A 17325-nucleotide genomic window follows, 5' to 3' on the forward strand; every position below is an offset into this window, starting at 1 on the left:
TTTTACCAACCAGGTCCTGGTTCTGTAGCATTGCGTCTGGCCCATTTATTTCCATTTCAAACCGTGTCCAATTTGTCAGGATTCCCATGAGGGATTTTGTGCTAGAGACTGAAAGAAGTTTGATCCCAAAGACGAAAACGTTCCAAGTGTGCCTCCCGTTGGGAGAAACAGTTTATTCACCCGATGGTTCCGACTCTGTTGTTTGCTTGCACGGAGCCTAAACTGTGGGCAACACAAGGCCAAGTTCACAGTTTAATGGGCAGAACTGGGGAACCTCAGAATGAGCCACTTAGCCTCTGACTGGTGCTGCCATCCAATAGGAGTCCAGTGGCTCCTGGTGGAGCCAGTTCCTACCAATAAGCCCATCTTGTGGCCCCTGAATGCATGAATGTCATTCCAGTGCTTGTTTCCATATGCATTTATTTAAAATATCTTTTACCTGCTGCATTCTACCTACCCATTACTCCTCTCCTCCTCCTCCTGGCAGAACACTGTGGATAAGCTGATAAAGAAGACCAACCTGGCTCTGCTGGTCGGGACCAACAGCTGGAGAGACCAGTTCATCGAGGCCATCACCGTCAGCGCAGGTGAGGCCTGTCAGAGAGAGAGAGAGAGAGAGACAGAGAGAGAGAGAGAGAGACGCCGCTGAGCCGTTCAACCGTGCCGAGTTTAATTGGCCGCTTGTCTTTTTTCTCTCTCTCAGACGTGTTTGTCACCTTTGGCATACAGCGGTGGGTTTTTTTTCTCTATCTTTTTTTTTTATTATTCGTAAAAGCGGCCTCAGTCTGACGAAGCTGTGTTTGGTGGTGTGAAGCCAGAATGAGCCAAAGTGTCAGCAACCCTGTGCCAGCGTAACACTCGCTGCTCCCATGATGCCAAATGTAACAGCTGTCTGGGTGTAGAGCGGAGTGGGGTGATTTCATGGTCCCGTGAAACTTGCGTGTTTGTGTGTGTGTGTGTGTGTGTGTGTGTGTGCATGTGTGTGTGCATGTGTGTGCGTGTGTGTTAGATCCAGCGAAAGCCGACTGGCCTAGTTAGATTCAGACAGCAAAACAATGACCAGATGGGAAATCGATGGCATTTGGGAGTGATATTTATTTTTCTTTTCTGTTCCTTTTCGGTCCCATTCTTCGTAATGCATTCAAATTATAAATGTGTTTAACATGGGGCACCATAAAAAAAACAGAAATGCACATGTCAATCAAATGAAGAAAGGTAAAGCGAAAGGCAGAAACAGGAATCAATCGAGGCCGAGTTATCAGACTTCGTTGGCCAGTTACCATTGTAACCTGCCCTCCAGAGGCAGGATGATGTCACTGCACTCGCTTGAAGCGGGAAATGTTCTCAGTTCGGCACCACAGAGGAGCCTTTCAATCTTAACGATGCAGAGTTGTGAGTTTTAGCTGCGGCTCAATTTTTCAAATCGTTTGCGGGTATTTAACAGTAATGAGCCATAATTAAAGCTTTGATCATTTTTAGATGTGTTGGTGGATCCCACCGCGCTTCATTCAAGTTTTTGAAGACACAAATTTTAATTCTGCAATAATAATATAAAAGCGTCGGTTATGACGGCGAGCAGCCAAACAAAGAAAAACACCCACGTTGCCACTTCCTCGTCTTTGAAACTGGGTTTTAATGAGAGCATCGCTCCTCTGCATCCAGCTCCATCACTGCTGTGTGTGTGTGTGTGTGTGTGTGTGTGTGTGTGTGTGTGTGTGTGTGTGTGTGTGTGTGTGTGTGTTTGTGCTCAGCCTGTCATCCAGCCTTCACTGGCTGCTGATGCTGTTAATGAAAAAGGCCTGTCTTCCCTCTCTTATCTGGGATTAGCTTGTCTTGCCTGACAAGTGTGTGTGTGTGTGTGTGTGTGTGTGTGTGTGTGTGTGTGTGCATGCGTGCGTGTGTGCGTGCGTGCGCGCGCGCGTGCGCGTGTGTGCGTGCAAACAGTTGTTTGTCTTTGTCTCTACGTGGCCCTGCAATAAACTGCCGATTTGTCCAGTTTTAGCCCCGCCTTCTCCCCCAAACACAGCCGGGATTGGCTGTAGCTCCGCCCACTCGACCTCAAAGCAGTGATAGAAAATGGTCGGACTGGCCGATCTTCCTTAATGGCATTTCTCCGAGGCGTGAGCTCACATGACACTCCAATCATGCCGGGCTGAATTTGGGAGGATTACGAGCTCCTCTTTCATCGGGCCTCTGCTTCTGCTCTGCTGAAGTGTCTGCCACTCTGTCGCGCCATCCACCTCATCATTCAATCACGGGAGAAAGGTCGGGGATGGAGGAAATGCAGAGTGGTTAAGCTGCAGAGGCTGAGGATGATGAGGAGGAGGAAGGGTCCTGACTGCGGAGGCAGGTCGGCTTCCTCCACCTGGTGGTTAGTTTCCATGTGAGGGTGGAGGCAGGGATCAGCAGCTGGGTGTGAGAGATAAGGTGGCTGCTAATGAGAAGAAACAGCAGAGTGGACGTAACTGGCTGGAACAAATTACACTGGATCCATTTTCTGTTTTTTTTTTTCTTTTTTTTTTTGCTGACCGGCTGCTCAAAGTTTTCTGCTGAGAAGAGGTGGGAGGAAGAGAGACGTCCCAAATGGTCTCACGTCTACAGAGGCTTTGGAAAAGATCTGGTCAGACAAATTCACTCTCGACGAAGAAATAAAAATGTTGGATCGCAGACTTTTATCTACAAGCAGAGCCAGTCCACACACACACACACCCATGAAGCTTTCTGAAGAGAAAGTCTATGCGCCACACACACACACACACACACACACACACTAAGAGTTACAAAATAATCCCAAATTGAGACATGCTGTAACTTTGCGGCTCATCTTTTCAAACACACTCAGCCGCTTGAGGGATTTAACCAAGTGCAGAGCGGCGATCGCTGATGCGCCGCTGGGTTTAATACACGCTGATAAGCAAGCTTTGTCTAATCTCATCTCTCTCTCTCACTCTCTCTCGCTATCTATCTCTATCGCTCCCCCTTGCTTTCCCGCTCTCTCTCTCCGTCCTCTGGCTTTTATTCTACCACTCCGTCCCTCTGACATCTCCCTGGATTCGCTCTTATCTTCCCTCAAACACATGAGATTTAATCAAGATTTATTTTTTTTAAGAAAAAAAAAAAAGAAGGGAAAAGCGCCCTGAAGGTCCCTGAACGCCTCCTTCTCCGTCTTTGGCTGAGGACATTTCGAACGTCTCATTGCCTCCATCAGGCGCCGGCCCGTCAGATGGAGACCCTGATAGAGGGGAGAACACACTCCTCCACCCCTCTCACCACCCTCACCCCTCCCTCTCCAGCGCGGGCTTATCGGCCGATCGGCCCAATTAGGGCAAAGATTGCAGAACCGCGTCAGCGAAAGATTGCCGCCATCAAGCTGACATTTAAAATCAGACAGCGGCGCGCTGATGGCGGCAATTTGTCGCTGGCGCTGCGTGCGAGCGTCGCAACTTTGATCTCAGAGTGAGAGAGAGAGAGAGAGAGAGAGAGAGAGGGAGGGAGACCTGCGTTCAGGCAGCAGGTCACATCGGGATGATGCACACTGACCGTTTTTATTTCTCCCCCGCAGTGCAACTTTCTGTGTCTGATGGAGACCCCAGTGGTCCCGGAGGGTTTGTGTGTGTTTGTGCACAGCCAAGTTTCCAAATCCCGTCTCAGTGATAGGTTCATGTTTTGTTTTTTTTGTTGTTGTTTTTTAACCGGTTGGCTTAATGATTTTGTCCAAAAAGTCCTTCGTCTACACAGTAGAAACAGTTTACGCTGCACAAGACTTAAGAGGAGATGAATAAGAAGAGAAGTCGAGGAGAGAAATCATTGTTGACACCTGCGATCAAAAAAGGTCTGAGTGGTCAAGTGCAAGGATACACAAGTGGGCGGGTCCAGAGTCCCGATCCAGACGAATCCAAGTGAATGTGTGTCTGACTGAAGCGAAGCTGAGTGAACTCACTGGCTTGTTAAAGGTGACCACTTGCATTTTAAATCAGCCTCAAGGAGAGGAGTTTAAATGTCACGCTGTCGCTGCACTGACACTGCAAAACCTTCGGGGGGCGACAATTTTGGAGCAACGGCGTCGTGAAAAATATGTATTACTGTCTGGAAGTTTATTGTTTATATATAATAATAATAATATACGATTTTTTTTTCTTCTTTTTTTCCAAATATGTACACTACCAGTCAAAAGTTTGGACAGACTATTTAATGCAATGGGGTTTGTTTTTTTTTATCTTGAGTACTTTCTCCACTGCAGATAGATACTAAAGACATCAAATATATGAGCAAGATATATGTGATTATACAGCAAAGAAAAAGTAATAACTCTAAATATGCTTTTTATGAAAGGTGGCTATTTTGAACGTCTTTGAGTTATTTGACACTTTTATTGTTTCCTCCGTAATTCCATGTGTGTTCATGCGTAGTTGCGATGCCTTCAGTGAGAATCTGCAAGGTCAATAGTCATGAGAATGTAAGAAAAGACATTCAATTCATCGGGTGCGTCCAAACTTTTGACTGCTAGTGTACATATTTGACACTGTGTATGAGCATCAAGTACATCTTACAACTCACACTGCCTGCTGCTGTGAGCAGCGGTGGTTGTTTCAACTGGAGGCTAAACAGCCACGAGAGCACAGCTGTAAAAAAAAAAAAAAACAACAACAACAACAACAAAAAAAAACCAAGGAGGGCAATGATGAGATGGAGGGAGAGGAAAATCAATGGGAAGGAAGTCGGGAGAGAGAGAGGCCAGTTACGCCGGGCGAGCAGGAGATCTTCACTCCGCCGCCCTCTAATTACAGAGTCCATACGGCCGCGTCCATCACCCGCTCGTCTGCCCGCCTCTTATTTACGGCGGCTCGCCAGCGTCCGCGCCGAAGGCAGTTAGTCAAGGAGGAAATTCACCACCGCACGCAGGTGAACCCACCAGAGCCCCCCCCCCACCCCCCACAGCAGCGATGAGACACATCTCACCGTGGCTCTCGTCAAAAATGACTGAGCGGCTCCCGACTCTGATTTGTTGTCTATAATCCTCCAGCCTTCATGAGGTCACGCCCCCCCCCCCCCACCCCCCAAACATCAGAGCAGCAGCCGGGCCATGATGGATTCTCCAGAAAAGTCCGTGGGTTGCCAGGAAACAGCGTGTTTAGCCTTCTGTTTACAGCCTTCTATGGCTTTTTTCTTCTTCTTCTTTTTTTTTTTTTTTTGCTTCCTGCTGTAAGTGATGCGTTTCTGGATCTTCCACGTTTGGAAGGAGGCGAAAAGAAGAGGAGGGCCCGAACCCAAGAGCTGGCCGGGGGTGCCGTCACCAACCCGGTAGAGGTGTCCGCGCCCTTTGTGACATCACAGAGCAAGTTTTAGCGTGTGCTCTGAAAAGTGGAGTACAGCCTGGATCTTTGACTGACACGCGCCTCAGGCAGAGTCCCGTATTAAATCTGTTTTTTTATGCTCAGACTCGATTCATTTCGCGGCACTTTGCTCTGATCGCTCTTCACTCCGCCTCGCCACCTGCCGCTCCGTGCGCCGCACGAAAGCTTGAATTTTTGCATCCATTAGCCGGTGAATGACAATAAGCGCTTGAGCCGCGGCGGTTATTTAATTGATTTTTTCGGGGCGAGTGACTAATTGGCTTGTCGGAAAACAGGCTGACAAAGTGAATCACTCGCCGATAGAGCCGCCGTGCGACAACTGGCTGCATGAAACGCCTGTCGGCAGCTGTCAGAGAAGAAGAAGAAGAAGAAGAAAAATACGGCCCGTTTTCAGCACTGAGCCTGGCATCAGCATAACCCTTTCAAGTGTGTGTGTGTGTGTGTGTGTGTGTGTGTGTGTGTGTGTGTGCGTGCACGTTGATCTTCAGAGGAGGCTCTGAACTCAGCAGACAATCAACATTTGTGATATTTGTGATGTCACAAAGGGCGCTGGTACCTCACCCCGGGGCCAGATGCTGGCTCCGCCCTGTGAGAGCGCCCTCTTGTGTCCTTCCAAGCACAGAGGATGTCCACCAAAGGGCTCAGTATGCCATTAAATCCATTACATTTTTAGAATATTTCGTTGTTCCCTGGATTTGGGGATTGAACATAAAGACCAGTGAATGGCATCAGAAGGCCTTTGGGGCTGGTGGCTCCGCCACGGCAGCCATGTTGTGCTCGTGTGCCGATGTCGAGGACGTCGCCTTACCAGACAGGGATGATTCATTTGGGGGGGCGGGGACTCCGCAAATGAATGCAGGAGGTGCCGGCGTGATGTGAAAACGTCAGACTCCTCCGACGGCTCTCAGCGGGGGAGGGGACACAAAGTGCGCCGCCTCAGCTCGGCTCTGGCGGCAGGCGGATGCACCCGCGGCTCTTTGGAGGTTAACGACGCGCCAGAACGCAAACACACACTTGACTTCGCCACCCGCCGTGTCTGATCACAGCAGCGGGCGCTCTGGTTTGTGCATTTGTTTGACACGGCGGCGGGTTGAACGGATTTTCGGCGGGTGTTGATTTATTTGGCAGCTCACCTCTGCCTTCCTCTTCCTCTTCCTCTTCCTCTTCCTCTTCCTCTTCCTTCCTCTTCCTCTCCCCTCTCTCCAGGGGAGGACGACGATGACGAGGAGTGCGGCGAGGAGAAGCTGCCGTCGTGCTTCGACTACGTCATGCACTTCCTCACCGTCTTCTGGAAGGTTCTGTTTGCCTTCGTCCCGCCCACTGAGTACTGGAACGGCTGGGCCTGCTTCGTGGTCTCCATCTGCATGATCGGACTGCTGACCGCCGTCATCGGTAAGCCGGCGACACCGCCAGATATGATTAATAGCCAGGGCTGGGAAACTGTCTCGGGTGGCTTTAAAGCTTGTTTAAAATGCTGTTTGCAGCGAGCAAATGATAACTTTTATTTTCAGTCAGTTTCAAGTATCAAGCAGGACGTTTGCTCGGCTTTCCGCAGGTGACCTGGCCTGTCATTTCGGCTGCACGGTGGGACTGAAGGACTCGGTGACGGCCGTGGTGTTTGTCGCACTGGGAACCTCCGTACCTGGTGAGTGGGTGCGGTTTCACAGTGGACAAGGGGATGCAAGGGTGATGCAGTGGTTTAAAATGTCTGCATGAGGGTTCAAAGGCCATCGAGTGTTCACCAAGTTCATCAAATGCTGCAAAAACATATGATAGTAAAAGTGGAGGGATTAAAAAAAAAAAGCCAATTATAAAGGTGAGTCTTTTTGTTTAAAAATGTCAACGGTCCGTGCAGTCCTGAGGTTCTCCAGCAGGCTGTTTTACAGGTGTGAGCCACAGAAACAGAGCCATTCACTGGAAACACCTGCAAATCACAATTGTGCTTTTGTTGAAATTTTAGAAATGTAGCTTTTATTTTTGCGAAGAACTGTCATGGAAAAGCAGCTACGATCTGTTACGGGTAATAACAGGTTAATAGCAGGTCCGATAAATTGGAAGGTCTTTCTGCTCGCCCACGTTTGTCTTTGGAGGGAGGAATAAAACGCCCGCCCGCCCGCCCGCCCAGTCGCCCGGCCGGCCTCTGGACATCTCCCCAGCGGCTCCACGCGTGTGAATTGACCCTGCGGAGTCCCGACAGCAGCATAGATCATCGGCTAAATGTAAAGAATGACCCGTGACTCTGGGAGCCGGATAAATGTGTTTTAACCTTGGCCTCAGTGTCCTGCTACACACACACACACACACACACACACACACACAGTGCATTCTTGGATGATAGATAAACATGCAGCCACATCAGCAACTGCACAGGTGTGATTACTTTCACAACAGGCTTACACGCTTCTATGGCATACCAATGTAAGGCTTGCACACACAGATGCACACACACACACACACACACACACACACACACACACACACACGCATACATACACAGCTTCACTGTTCCCACTATGGGTTATTAGCATATGGCTATTTGTCATGTCAGGCTCAGGTGGTCCCTGTCCCCCCATTTATATTACGTTATTATTTTTGCAAGCGCACACACACAAACGCACACACACACGCGCACACACACACATGCTAGCTGCACACAACAAATGTAGAAATATGAAAATACACACAATGCGAAAAAGGTGCAGAATGGAGAGGGAATTACTCATTCTTCCTGGGGCCATCAGCCCTATTAACCCTTCCGAGACACACACACACACACACACACACACACACAGGCGTTTTTTCCACACACATACACAACACTAATGAAAGCTATGATGCACTGGGGTCCTTGAGTATTAACCCAATTTATCAGTGAGTCAGGCCAACACACACACACACACACACACACACACACACACACAGATAGATAGAAACAAACAGAGAGAAAGTGTGGGAGCAGGAGAACTTCACTTTTTGCGGTCGTTGATTATTTGCAGATCTTGATTTTGCCTCCCAGGTTGCACTGGAGCTTCCTCAGCTCGGTAACTGTCCAGAAAAAAGAGAAATAAAATCCTGCAGTGAGGCTGATTTTTAGCTTCCAGCTGAAACCAAAGATCCTCGCAGGACCCTCCACACCTGCCTTTGTCACTCACCTGAGAGATGCATGTACATATGTTCCCTTCGTGACATCACAAAAGCGATGGGAACATAGTCACACAAGTTCCGCAACTGAAGGTACCTCACTGACATTTGTGAGCTGTGTGTCACTATCCAGGATGAAAGGGGGCCTGGAAATGTCACCTTGACATCAACAGGGAACGAGTGGCTTGGCTAATGGAGAAAAATTAATTCTATTACCTGCCTCCGTCCTCCGTGCTAGCTCAGGAACGATAAGTGGGTCTTATCGTGGGCCGGGATGGCGTGTACAACACCGTGAGTCGAGCCATGGCAGGGGATCAAAAGAGCAAAGGGGGCATTTTCATCACTGTCACAGGAGGACGGACGCTAATGTGCTTTTTTTTTTTTTCCTCGCTTTTTTTCCTTCCCCCTTGACGTGCGCTGCCAAGCATTTTCACCTGGATGAAGACCCTCTTAAGCATATCACTGACTCACTAATGGGTCCTTCCATTTAAAGAGGCAGGAGGAAGAGAAGAGCTGAAGGAGGGGTGCAGCTGGAGGGAGAGGAAGTGGAGAGAGAGAGAGAGAGAGAGAGAGAGAGAGTGAGTGAGTGAGTGGCTGGATGCTGCCCAGCCAGTTCAAGCACCACTTCTGGAACCACTGTCTGTTTTTCCCTCTGATGCAACAAATCTGAGGGCTGTGATTGGGTGATTTCCTCAAGCAACACAAGTCAATAGTTTCCATGACCCCTAGAACTGCGCAAAACACAAATATGGCAATAAAAAAACTAGTGAAGGAAACAGCTACACTTTGAAAAACCTCAAGCATGGCTAAAAGCGTTTGGCGCTCTCATGAGGAGGTTTTTTCACACGGATCCATATATCCAGACGTGTCATGGAAAGACTTTGATCACATTTACACGTCAGCGGACGTGACGTCCCGGGGTCACGTGACCAGTTCACTCACCAGTGAAAATGGCGCATTATGATTGGACGGAGAAGGAGCCGGACATCAAGTCATCAAAGAGAAAAATAGAAGCATTCTTGACAGCAAATCTCAAATCTCATCCCGCCAGATTTGACGAGAATTACGTTTGGCCTGTTGAGCCGCTACACAACTACCGCCGGCACCAGACCCACAAAAAGCAACAGGTTGCCAAAAAAGAAACAAGAAAAAAAAACATGAGGATTTAAGAATGAGAAGGGATGAGGGGCGGAGGAATGTTAATTAGTTGGGCAGACGCTGCACCTTGAGACCAGCGAGACTGCGACACTTCAACGGCATAGACGGCAACATTCCTCTTCAGGTGTGATTCTCCTGGAATTCTTGGCCAGTGAAGTGTGAGTGTTGTTCATGCTGCACTTTTGCGCTGTTACACAGGCACAAGAAAGCGAGACACTTGCACACACACACACACACACACACACTTCCACCCAGCAGGTCCGTCCTTGAAGCTCTGAGGTGTTCAGGCTGATTTATCATTTCTTGGCTTCATTTCTTGGCCCGTCGTCTAATCCTTCCTCCCTCCTCCTCTTTCCTCCCTCCTCCTCCTCCTCCTTCCTCCCTCCTCCTCCCTCCTCCTTCATCCTTCCTTCCTCCCTCTTCCTCCCTCCTCCTCCCTCCTCCTCCCTCCTCCTTCCTCCCTCCTCCTTCATCCTTCCTTCCTCCTCCTCCTTCCTCCCTCCTCCTCCCTCCTCCTTCATCCTTCCTTCCTCCCTCTTCCTCCCTCCTCCTCCCTCCTCCTCCCTCCTCCTTCCTCCCTCCTCCTTCATCCTTCCTTCCTCCTCCTCCTTCCTCCCTCCTCCTCCCTCCTCCTTCATCCTTCCTTCCTCCCTCTTCCTCCCTCCTCCTCCCTCCTCCTTCATCCTTCCTTCATCCCTCCTTTTCTCTCCCTCTTCCCTCCCCATCCTCTCCCCCCGCCTCTATTGTTTCCTATCACACCTCTTTGTTTTTTTTTTGTCGTCTCTGAATCTGCATCAAGCCACGTGAGAAGAACAAAGCCCACTAATGACAATGGATGGAGGACCATCCAAAGATTTTTGGAAAAGCCTTTGCTGCTGTTTGTCCTGAAACCAGGTGGAGAAAAAAAATATTCTGGCCCCGAGCGGCACAAAAACCAAACCGTTGGCAGGCCGAGATTTGTTGTCGTGGCGCCACGGGCGGTGATTCATCCTTGTAAATTATTGATCTTTGACCAACGTCTGGCCTTTGCTGCCTGCCAGCGACTAAACACTGTAACAGGATTAAAGATTTGGTGTCTAATTTAGGATGAGGCTTTTTTTTCTTTTTGTCTGGATGAGGCGAGACAGACATTGTTCATTTTTTTTAAATAATTAGACGCACTCTGCATTTCAAGTACGTCCTTCGCCGTTTTGAGCTCCGCAGAATCTCTGAAGCCTTTCTTGTGCGGTCGCATGAAAACCTGCCGATGTCCATTTGTGCTTTTCAGAGTCGACGTGCGTGTGATGAATCTGCCGACGACGTCATCTTTTCTTTTTCTTTGCCTGTCCAGATACGTTTGCCAGCAAAGTGGCCGCCATCCAGGACCAGTACGCTGACGCGTCCATCGGTAACGTGACGGGCTCCAACGCCGTCAACGTTTTCCTGGGCATCGGGGTGAGTCGTCCTCGCACAAACACTCCACTCTCCACTCTCCACTCTCCACTCTCCACTCACAGCTCGTGTGAACGCACGTCTCGCCGCCCGTGGTGGGCCGTGCGTTTCACACCGAGGCCATCACCGACGTCATATTTAGTCCAACCTAAATTAATACTCCTCGTGATGACCTCAATATGACACCACAGCTCGAGAATCCATAGAGAACTACACCAACAGGTGACCTAGTCAAGCGAAACTTATTTAACAATCGTAAAACTTATAAAATATATATTTAAAAATATATATATATTGTCAATACTCACAAATGAAATTCGATTTTAAGAGATTCCTCAACTAAGTTTTAATAAGTCCACCAAAGCTGCACTCTGTGAACTTAAACTCTTTACCAGTAAACTGCACATTGTTTCATATGAGAGACCAACGGGCCAGAAACCAAACAAACAACTCAACTCTTCAAATATTAAACGATTGAAGATGTTGACGCAGCTGCTGCGCCAACGCGCCACATTTATTTACATAATAAATTGCAGATGATTCAGCAATAACATCTTTATCTTCTCCTTCAAACATTGTGGGTTCGTCACGGTGGCAGCTGGTTGAGTTCAGTCTTCGAGGCTCTCAGTGTTTATCCAATCACAGGACGTGTACGTGTGAAGACCAGCTAGCCGGTCTCGGCATCGCAGACTCCTGATCTGATTGGCCGTCGCAATTGACGGTGGTGCGTTCACTGACAGTAGACAGGAGCCTGCAATGTTGATTCTGAAGGCCTCAGGCAGATTTCATAGAATCCGACAACACAAGCTAGCTGGAATGTGATTGGATGAAAACTCTATTGTAATATACAACAGGAGGAACCATAGCAACCAAGTGATTATAATACGATGTGAAAAGAACAGACTATGGAGAATAACTGTGTTCCTATTTGTGGGAAAATGTACTTTTCTAAGTCAGTTGAGGCCAGCAGAGTCGGCCTTGCTGGTCCTGACTGAGCGGTGATTCAGATTCAGCTTCAGAATACTGCATTAGTCCCTGAGGGCAATAAACTTTCCTGTCAGTCCTGTCCACAGCAACACATTAGATAAGATGAGCGTTGAGAAGAACCAGCTCAACATTTGACATCTCGCTCATCTCATCACTCACTCCCACGATAAACACTCTGACGGTCAGAGCGATGTGTTTCTCCTCCTGCAGGTGGCGTGGTCCATCGCCGCCATCTACCACGGCAGCAAAGGCAACGAGTTCCGAGTGGACCCGGGCAGGCTGGCCTTCTCCGTCACGCTCTTCACCATCTTTGCCTTCATCTGCGTGGCCACGCTGATGTACCGGCGGCGGCCGGAGATCGGCGGCGAGCTGGGCGGGCCGCGGACTTCCAAGGTCCTGACCACCATGCTGTTCGTCAGCCTGTGGCTCCTCTACATCCTCTTCTCCTCTCTGGAGGCCTACTGTCACATCCAGGGCTTCTAAAGCCGCCCCGGTGTGTGGTCGGTGGGGGAGGGGGAGAAACGGCGAGGGCGTGGGAGGATTTCAAAAAAAAAAAGAAAAAAAATGATTGAAGAACGACGAAAGAAGAGAAGGAGAGCAGGAAGGACGCTGCCCAGCTGAGGTGGAGGAAGGAAGTGGGAGGAGTGGAGGAGAAGAATGGAGGCCGTCTCTGTAAACCATCGCTCCCCACTCCCTTTAGCACAGTTGATTTGATGACGGACGGACGGATGGATGGATGGATGGGCGGATGAAGGAACGGCAGCGGTGTCAAGCGTGGCACCACGCGGTGCGATCAGGTCTGGATGCATGGAAGGACGACAGCAAAACACGGAAAGCGTAGACGGTCGAGAGGAGGAGCGGCGTGAGGAGAAAATGTAGGAAAAGGAGAGAAACCAGGACGCAGCGATTTGACTTTGTTTGTCTTAACACGTAAAATACAAGCCAATCAAGTTGTCCTAAACCCCATGGAGAAGAGAGAGGAGGAGGAGGAGGAGGAGAGGAGAGAGAAACAAAGAAAACACCACCTTTCTGATGCTGGCGGGGGGGTTGTGGACAGTGTGAACAGCAGCTACTACAAACGACAACGACAACAACAACAACAACAACAACAAACTACCATTGCGTAGATGCATGGCCAGACCAAACTGACAGAAATCTGATATTATCGACCGCAACTTGTTGCCGACAACAGAAAAAGACTGTGTGCGTGCTTGCGCGCAGGCGTGTGTGTGTGTGTGTGTTATCGTGTGACTTCTGTGCTCGTGTGTGTGCGTGTTTTTTTGTTTTGTTTTGTTTAGTTCTTGTTTTTTTGAAACATGGTCAAGTACTGTGAAAAAAAGAGTTGCCTCTCGTGTCGCCGTCGCTGCGTGAGATGTTTAAAAAAAAAAAAAAGCAACAGCGCTTTCGTACGATAAGTTTTTTTTCCACGCCTTCTCTGGCCTGTAGGGGGAGACTCTTCTGTGGCTGACAAAAAGAAAAGAAAAACCTACGGGAAGATGTTGGAAGGCCGGAAATGTAAATAAGTAAGAGTTGATCGCGCCGTGAACGGCTCCTCTGGGTTTTTCCCTTTTCCCTCTGAATGTCTCGGTTCCTGCCATGCACTCCTGGATCGTGCCCTCTCTCTCTCTCTCTCTCTCTCCCTCTCTCTCCCACTCCCTCTCTCTCTCTCTCTCTCTCTGTTACTTTATACTGTAGATTGAAATAATTTCTAAGGTCTATTTTGAATCGAGGAAAGGGTTTAGCCTGCTTTTTACCTTTAACGCGTCCACGGTCAAGTGGCCGCTCTACCGTTTCAAACTGTTGAAGAATCTTCTGGCGTTGCTTAAGTATTTAGGTTTTTGGGTGTTTTGGGTGGTTGATTTTTTTTCGTTTTAGTCTATTTTTTAATCTGTAACCACGGAATATTGTTACTTTATTCCACCAACGAGATGGTGTGGAAGTCGAAGGTACCGCTAACCTCATTGGCTGTGTGTTTCTTAACTCTCTCTTCTTAAGAGTCTTTATTACTTTGATGCCAGTTGGTTTAAATCCACTTTTCTTTGTGCTTGATTATTTTTCTTCATCCCCCTGGCTGGTCGGCGGGCCAACCTTGAAGGGCTTTTTGAGAGAAACAACCACTAATCCCCCCCCCTCCTCCCCCCTCCCCCGGGCACCGTGATTTGCAGTTCCTCCCATCGTTCACTCTGCGTTGGGCTACTCAACAATAATTTGTGTTCGTACACAATCCCACCAATCGCTCAACCGTGGGTTTGGCAGACGACAGCAATACCTGACAGCTCCATTGGCCGAGCGGGTTTCCGGGTCCGCCGCAGTGTTTAATATTTGATCGAGCATTCCAATAAGGCAAAGTGCTTTGGCAGAGCCTTGCTGGAGTCTTTCCCGCTTGATTAGCAGGATTCCAACGTGGCCGTATGACAAATGAAACCATCGGTGTAGTTTCCCACTCGTACGCTTTATGGATATTCTGCCCTTGCAGAAGGCTTTTGGAGGGGGCGAGCCGCAGCTCGGTTGGTGTAGTCAGGAACTTTTATCTACACGACTCTGCCTCTTCAGGACTGAACTGACGCCTCTTCAAGGCCAAGGACTAGTTAATGAGATATTATATAGTACGTCTTGTTTAGAATCCCCACGTCATTGTTTTTTAGCCACATATTTGAAGATGAATTTATCCTTGTAATTCAGGCAAAAGAGTTTCATCAAAGTTTTCATTTGTATTTTATCAACCCTCAAAAGCTTTAAGTCTTAACAGCACTGGCAGTGCAAAACGCTAAACATGAACCCAAACAGCTGCACGTGGCAGACTAGCTGGTCGAGGTCTTTTCCACACCTGCGTCCAGGAGCATAAACAGCAACATCACTGGAGCCAGTCAGACAGCAGACAGGCTGAACGGCTGGGAGTCAGTCGTCTTTCACCAGTCACTCTTGAGCAGTCGAGTCACCTCAACCTCAGCGATTCACAATTCAAACACGTTCGTCCCAAAATCCATAAAGAATGTTCGTCTTTAAGCCCAACTTGACTGTCGGGCAGGTTTACAACTGAGACTGTTAACTCTTTTTGTCAAATCAGCCAAATAATCACTGAGAACTAAATTGTCATAAGAGTTGTTGCTTCGGTTATAGACTGAAATGTTTGTTTTTGTTGCATCGAACATATGCATCATAACTGCTCTCATGTTGTTGCCGTTGTGATTTATCTATTTTGCTAATTTGTTATATAAGAAGTCATCATTTAAATCTGCCTTGTGATGTGAGTCGTCTGGACTAATCGTGAGTCCAAATCTTAGCACTATTCAAGAGAGAGAAAAAAAAATCTCTATACTTTAATCGGATCAGGTTTTTATTTCCAAATTCACAACATTTTGAAGACGAGGAAACACGTGGAATGGTTTTAGGATGCCGTGACCATTAACAACGCGACAAGAATGGGGCAAACGGCTCTGGAATGGCTTAAAAGTTCCACGCGAGGCCCAACAGACGAGGAGGACGTGATCGATTCCAGACAGAAACCCTCCGGCAGGTCGACTTCCCCTCTTTCACGCTGCAAAGTCGGAAAGAAATAATCAGAGCAGTTTGACTTTTTAAGGAAGCGTGACAGCGAATGGCTAAACCCTCGTACTCGCCTGACTGGCTGTCCAGTCGTGTAGGTGTTTCTAAAAGTTCAAAGGCCTTGGAGTGGCAGTTTACCCCTGTTTTGCCAAAGGGAAATATTTCTATCTGAAACAGTCCAACCTGTGAAGGGGTTTTTCTAACCAGTGGGTCTTTTATTAAAAAAAAAAAGCACCAAACATCACCCATTTTTCATTAATCCTATAAAGAGAGACGTAATAATTGCCTTGCTGTTTTAACACTAAAAATAATAATAATAGTAATAATAATCTTTCTATTTAATTTTGTCTCTTCACTGGCATGGAGCTTAAGGTATATACACTGTAAAAAAAAATATATAAAAATAAAAAAAAATAAAATGATAATACAATAAAAATGTGCTAGCTTGCGAAATAGAAAGAAAAAAACTTTGCATCATGTTTTGAGTATCTTCAGCAGCGACTCACCTTTCTGAGGTCACCATTGGAGTTGGATTTACTGAAAATGTGCCTGCTGCTGCTGCTGCTGCCGCTGCTGCCGCTGCCGCTGCTGCTGCTGCCGCCGGCGTGCATTGGCTTAACGCTGCTGTTTGCATCAGATCAGTTTGCTGCCAATCGCTGCAGAAGACGCTGCAAGCCGTCTCTCCGGCTTGACTCCAAAGCTGCTCTGACGTGAAGCTGATTGCAGACCAACCACAGCTGTTGTTTGCACCGCAACCCGGGAAGATAAAGGCCGCTGGCGAGAGGCTACTAGGAGGTTTGCCCATTTTTACCATGTTGGATTTTTAAATGATCCACGTTTCTCCTGGAACGCAGCTGCTTGAGGCAAAGAATGAGCAACTGAATGGCCGCCCTGCTCCAGGCTTTTGAAGTTTGAAGGTTCGCTACTGTAAATATAGAACCAAGCAAGCGAGACGTATGAAATTGAGCTGTACGCTAAAGCGGACATTTCTTTTTCTTTTCTTCTGTGGGAGGGCTTTGAAGAAAAAGGGCAGGTTTTTCAAATACAACGGTGAAGCAATGCACTGGCTCTCGTCGCTTATGTGAAGCTGCTGTTGTTTTGTTGAAAACGTTCCTGAAAGTCGCTTTCGATGTAAACGACAACAGATTTATGTATTTTGACTGATGTACACAATTATGATGTAGACAAAAAAACAAACAAAAAAAAAAAACAGAAGTACAGTGGTGTTTTCATCTGTTGTGAACCAATTAAGAGTCGCTGCGGACGCGGCCGTGTGACCCGTCTGACTTTTCCACCTGACTGTCGCTCAGACAGACGGAGGAGTCAAAGCAAAGCGACGCACCGAGTGAAGGAGAGAAAAGGAAGGAAGGACAAAAAAAACAAAAACTGCTGGTTTTTACGTGAGCGCCGTCTCGCTGAGAGGCGTCGCCGCCGTAACTTGACGTCCCCCTGGGGGCAATAAATAACAAACCTTGCCGGAGCTATTTCTCTACTCTTGGAATAACGTCTAATGAAGTTTCGATGCGGAAGGATGAAGGAAAAAGACGCAGGAAGACGACAAACATTCAAGAGGAAAAAAAAAATAACCGATAATAAATGAAGTTACAGCCATACCTTGATTTGTGGGCCAGTGAGATTGAAATAGACTTCTCCTGGCCAACATGTGTATTGTTCTGGTGTCTCTCTGTCCCTCTCTGTCTCCTCCCCC

General features: G+C 48.0%; 1 protein-coding gene across 3 annotated transcripts in view; it reads left to right on the forward strand.

The window, feature by feature from the left end:
• slc8a1b (solute carrier family 8 member 1b) overlaps positions 1 to 14813 on the forward strand; it is a 102690-nt gene extending 87877 nt beyond the window's left edge. For all 3 annotated transcript variants that reach the window (XM_076046289.1, XM_076046287.1, XM_076046288.1), the window contains exons 7-11: positions 488 to 587; positions 6561 to 6746; positions 6910 to 6999; positions 10984 to 11087; positions 12282 to 14813. In XM_076046289.1, coding sequence (XP_075902404.1) covers positions 488 to 587; positions 6561 to 6746; positions 6910 to 6999; positions 10984 to 11087; positions 12282 to 12554 — 753 coding nt within the window. In that variant the 3' untranslated portion in view covers positions 12555 to 14813. The remainder of the gene's footprint in view (positions 1 to 487; positions 588 to 6560; positions 6747 to 6909; positions 7000 to 10983; positions 11088 to 12281) is intronic.
• The last annotated feature ends 2512 nt before the right edge of the window (positions 14814 to 17325 follow it).

Source organism: Nelusetta ayraudi, unplaced genomic scaffold (assembly GCF_046127955.1).
Source record: "Nelusetta ayraudi isolate G7.1 ecotype Tasmania unplaced genomic scaffold, CSIRO-AGI_Nayr_v1 ptg000089l, whole genome shotgun sequence".
NCBI classification, from domain to species: Eukaryota; Metazoa; Chordata; class Actinopteri; order Tetraodontiformes; family Monacanthidae; genus Nelusetta; species Nelusetta ayraudi.